Raw genomic sequence first — 4,592 nt, 5'->3', positions numbered from 1 at the left:
AATGGCTCCTTGTTACTCAGGATAATGATCGAGTCTACTCGATCTAATCTCTAACCATGTAACATGATTAACTTAGAAGAGTAAACTTATATTAGGCTTCTGCAACCTTGACCAGCAAAAAGTAATGAAACTCAAAAGGGCCTAGTCAGTACCTGATACATATACGGTGTTTACCTTAAACTGCAGCATTTCATTCTTATGATAGGTCACCTGCAGGCGGAGGGGATTCACTGGTGTGGAGGGCAAGGTGTTGGCAGAATTAGAAGACTTTAAGGAGATGTCAGCTGTGGCCCCATGTGAACTATACTGAACATCACTGACATCGTATAGATCAGTAACAAAATAGCAGAAAGGAGCCCCAGAACTGGATTCCTGAAATGTAAGGCAAAATTCATAGATCAGCATGTGCTCCTAGAATTATCAAATAAAAAGGGTTAGATAAGTCTATTTGTAGGGAGATAAAGCCCGACCACCACTCATTTGCTTGTAGTGTATATCATTTGGTAGTGACATTAATTTAAATTCCTGGTCTCTAAGCAAAATATTTATTCCAAGAAGTCCCACCCCTTGTCTCCACCTACTCTTCACATATATATTAGTTCCTTTGGAAGTCCTTTCTTTCTATGGATTTTAAGTAGTTACATAGATACTAGTGTATGCCCATAAAATTGCAAGTTAAGTGTAGAGAATTTTAATGTACATTATTAACACCATCAACATGGTTACCTTCCAGACACAGCCACGGGCCTCACAGTTTTCTGCAGAAATACCATCCTCATCAGGATAACAGTCTATTTTTTCTTCTTCCTTTATCTTTACATCCCACTCCACTGTGTATGCTTCTCCCAGGAGGAGATCAATTTCTTTGATAATGGCAACCTGTGAAAATGGGGAAGTCATTAGAAAGTTCCTCCTCAGGACAAAAGCCTTGCAAGATCTGAAGCTTTTAGTAAAAGAAATGGAAAAACAAAGTAACTCAACAAAGTAACGTACAACTGTGGCTTATATGAATGGAGCTGTATGGTGGAGAGAACTATTCGGTGGCAACAAGGGCAAATGTCACAACTATATCAGCATCTTGTACACGGCTTAGTGAAAAGAAGTAGGACAAATAAAGCCTGTTTTGATCACCCCTTTTCTTTCCTCCTCGGACTTCTCTTCCCTTGTATATTTTGTCAGGAAGTCTCTCCTGCACACTTCCCTTTGCAGCATAACACACACAAATACATAGTGTCATCCCAAATCGAGCTGACCTTCTTGCCATGCACTCCTCAAACCAATGTCCCCCATTGATCTAGAGTGGTGGAGTGAACACAGCAATAAGAATCATGTGAGAATCGTGTGGCCTAGGTTCTCATCCCTATTTTTCTGAGACCATTCTTTAGATCTCAGTTTTGTTGACTACAAAATTGGTGAGTTGGTAAAATCATCTGATTACAAGCTGTTCAGAAGTGTCAGGTCTCATTACAACTAAGGAGAAATTATTTTATTATTATCATCTAACAAAATAAGAAGCCATTAGCTAGTATTATCAAATTACTTTTCTTAAAATATTTCATAAAAATGTATGTGTTGGAGTGAGAGTCTGTATCTCTTAATACAGTTTTTAAAAATGCACTTTAAAATTTTGGTTTAATAGGACTCTACTTTCCACCTCTACCCTTCCACCATCAGCCAGCAGCTCTCAGATCCACTTTTCCTCTAATCCTGTTCCCCACTTTCCTGACTTTGCTCTTTTTATCTTGCATCTTTACTATTTCTTTGAAAGTGAAACCAGTCAGAGAGAACAGGACACTGAGGGGCAGAGAAGGCAGTAAGAACAGAATGACCTTTTTTCCTTATCCCCGTTCCTCAGCAGCTCCCCAGCTCATTCTGCCCACCTCATCACTTCTGTTTTCATAAAACCAGTCAGAGAGAACAGGACACTGAGGGGCAGAGAAGGCAGTAAGAACAGAATGACCTTTTTTCTTTATCCCCGTTCCTCAGCAGCTCCCCAGCTCATTCTGCCCACCTCATCACTTCTGTTTTCATTCTCAAACCACTGACTTTCTCACCACAGGCTTCAGAGCATACGCTGGTCTTTTAGAAATCCATGCAACCTTAGGAATACCATGATGCTATGGAAAATTTTTGATAAACCATCTCAACAAAATGGATTTTTACCTGCACATCAGAATCATAAGTGACTGTAGGAGAAGTTTGACTTAGGACACCATTGTGTTTCACTACAACATTGCTAGGTTCCTGTGTCCCAAGGATTTTAATCTCCTTAAATGATAAATTACTGGGGTCCTGGTAGTTTGATTGTAAAACTTTCACATCCAAGTAGTTCTGCAAAACAGTAAAGCACAAAGGTATGCCTGTAATACGTAGATTCTCGAGTCTCTCAAATATTTCATTCTAGACCAGATACTCCCCACTGCTTGTATGCCTCTTAGCTTTCCCTAGTAACATGTGCTTTAGGAGTATAAATTTATTTTAATAATCCCTGAGCAAAAAAAAAAAAAAATCAGAAACACACACTTTCTAAAACTATATCTAGAAACACTAGTTGCTTTAATTGTTTATATTATTGTCTTCTTTTGATACAACATGGATGATTCAATTATTGGGAGTTAAGTCATAAATAAAAATGTGCTCACCTATAGTCACAAATGTATATGAAGCTACAAATATAATCACACATATACCCAAACACATAACTGCTAAAGGTCAGGCAAAAGCCCACACCTAAGATTCATAAAAATATGTTACTCACTTGGGTGAAGGAAAACTCACATAAAATATAAGCATTATTAGCCACAGTATCTGAAAGCAAGAAAAAAACAAGTCAGACTCTGGCCTTCCCACCATAGAGCAACAGATTTCACCCTGCCTCTCCTTAATGCTGCATCTCTATGTTACAAATGTTAGGGTTTCCTTCTTTTTATAGCCAAATAATATTCCACTATATACACATACCACAATTTCTCTATCCATTCACCTATCGATGGACACTTAGGTTGTTTCCATATCTTGCTATCGTGAATAACATTGCAGTGAACATGGGGCTGCAGATATCTCTTTGACATACTGATTTCATCTCCTTTGGACATACACCCAGAGTGAGATTACTAAATTGTATGGCAGTCCTATTTTTAATTTTTTGAGGAATCTCCATACTGTTTTCTATAATGGCTGTACCAACTCATATTCCTACCAACTGTGTACAAGGGTTCCATTTTCTCCACATTTTGCCAACACTTATCTCTTGTCTTTTCCAAAATAGTCATCCTAATAGGTATGAGGTGATATCTCACTGTTGTTTTTGATCTGTATCTTCCTGCTGATTAGTGATGGTGAGCATCTTTTCATATAAGGTCATTAGTATGCCTTCATTGGAAAAACATCTATTCAGACTCTTTGCCCATTTTTTTTTTTTCCTTCTGACGGGTAAGGGGATCGCAGCCCTTGGTACAGTGTGGTCTGCACCTTGCTCAGCCAGCGAGTGCACCTGCCATCCCTATATAGGATCCAAACTCACGGTCTCGGCGCTACCAGCACCAAACTCTCCTGAGTGAGCCACGGGGCCGGCCCGTCTTTGCCCATTTTTTAATTGGGTTATTTGTTCTTTTGCTATTGAATTCCACGAATTTCCTGTATATTTTTTATATTGAGATTTGCTCAGATATATGGTTTGCAAATATTTTCTCCCATTCCTTAGATTGCCTTTTCCCTTTTTTGATTGTTTCTTTTGCTGTGCCGAAGCTTTTTAGTTTGATGTAGCTTCAGTTGTTATTTTTGCTTTTATTGCTTATGATTTTGGTGTCATCTCCAAAAAATCATCCTCAAGACAAATGACATGGAACTTTTTCTCTATGTTTTATTCTAGGAGTTTTATGGTTTCAACCCTTATGTTTAAGTTTTTAATTTATTTTTCACAATAGCCAAGATATGGAAACAACCTAAGTGTCCACCAACAGATGAATGAATAAAGAAATCATGGTACATATGTACAATGGAATACTATTTAGCTGTAAAAGGAAAGAAATCCCACCTTTTGCAATAACATGGATGAACCTGGAGAACATTATACTAAATGAAAGAAGCCACACACAGAATGACAAATACTGCATAATCTCATGTATATGTGGAATCTAAAAATTTGAACTCACAGAAGCAGAGAGTAGAATGGTAGTTGTCAAGGGCTGGGGAATGGGGGGAATGGGAAACGATGGTCAAAGGATACAAACTTTCAGTTATAAGATGAACAAGTTTTGGGGATCTAATGTACAGCACGGGTGGTGATGGATGTGTGAATTTATGGTGATCATTACACAACATATACATATATCAAATGATCACTTCGTACACCTTGAATATATTCAATCTTTCTTTGTCAATTAAATACTTTAAAATCAAATGAATAAATAAATAAAGCCACATCTTGAAAATGACAAGATTATGAACAGAGTCTCCAAAGTCAAGCCACTGCTTCTCCTTCCTACCATAACCTTGAAAAGATTCCCTTCCACGTGCTTCCACAGTATATGCTTCAAGGACATCTATTTCCTAAGCCTGAGCCACAAGAATTGTTTATATACTTGAGCTAG

At 37.9% G+C, this 4,592-nt stretch overlaps 1 protein-coding gene across 1 annotated transcript in view; it reads right to left on the bottom strand.

The window, feature by feature from the left end:
- The window catches only part of MGAM (maltase-glucoamylase (alpha-glucosidase)), a 73,474-nt gene that overhangs the window by 29,065 nt on the left and 39,817 nt on the right, over positions 1–4,592 (bottom strand). The window contains exons 22-25 of the mRNA XM_008582964.1: positions 2,759–2,808; positions 2,164–2,331; positions 727–879; positions 175–372 (exon numbers count right to left, since the gene is read on the bottom strand). Coding sequence (XP_008581186.1) covers positions 175–372; positions 727–879; positions 2,164–2,331; positions 2,759–2,808 — 569 coding nt within the window. The remainder of the gene's footprint in view (positions 1–174; positions 373–726; positions 880–2,163; positions 2,332–2,758; positions 2,809–4,592) is intronic.

Source organism: Galeopterus variegatus, unplaced genomic scaffold (genome assembly GCF_000696425.1).
Source record: "Galeopterus variegatus unplaced genomic scaffold, G_variegatus-3.0.2 Scaffold2774, whole genome shotgun sequence".
NCBI classification, from domain to species: domain Eukaryota; kingdom Metazoa; phylum Chordata; class Mammalia; order Dermoptera; family Cynocephalidae; genus Galeopterus; species Galeopterus variegatus.
This window is presented reverse-complemented; position numbering and strand designations above follow the sequence as displayed.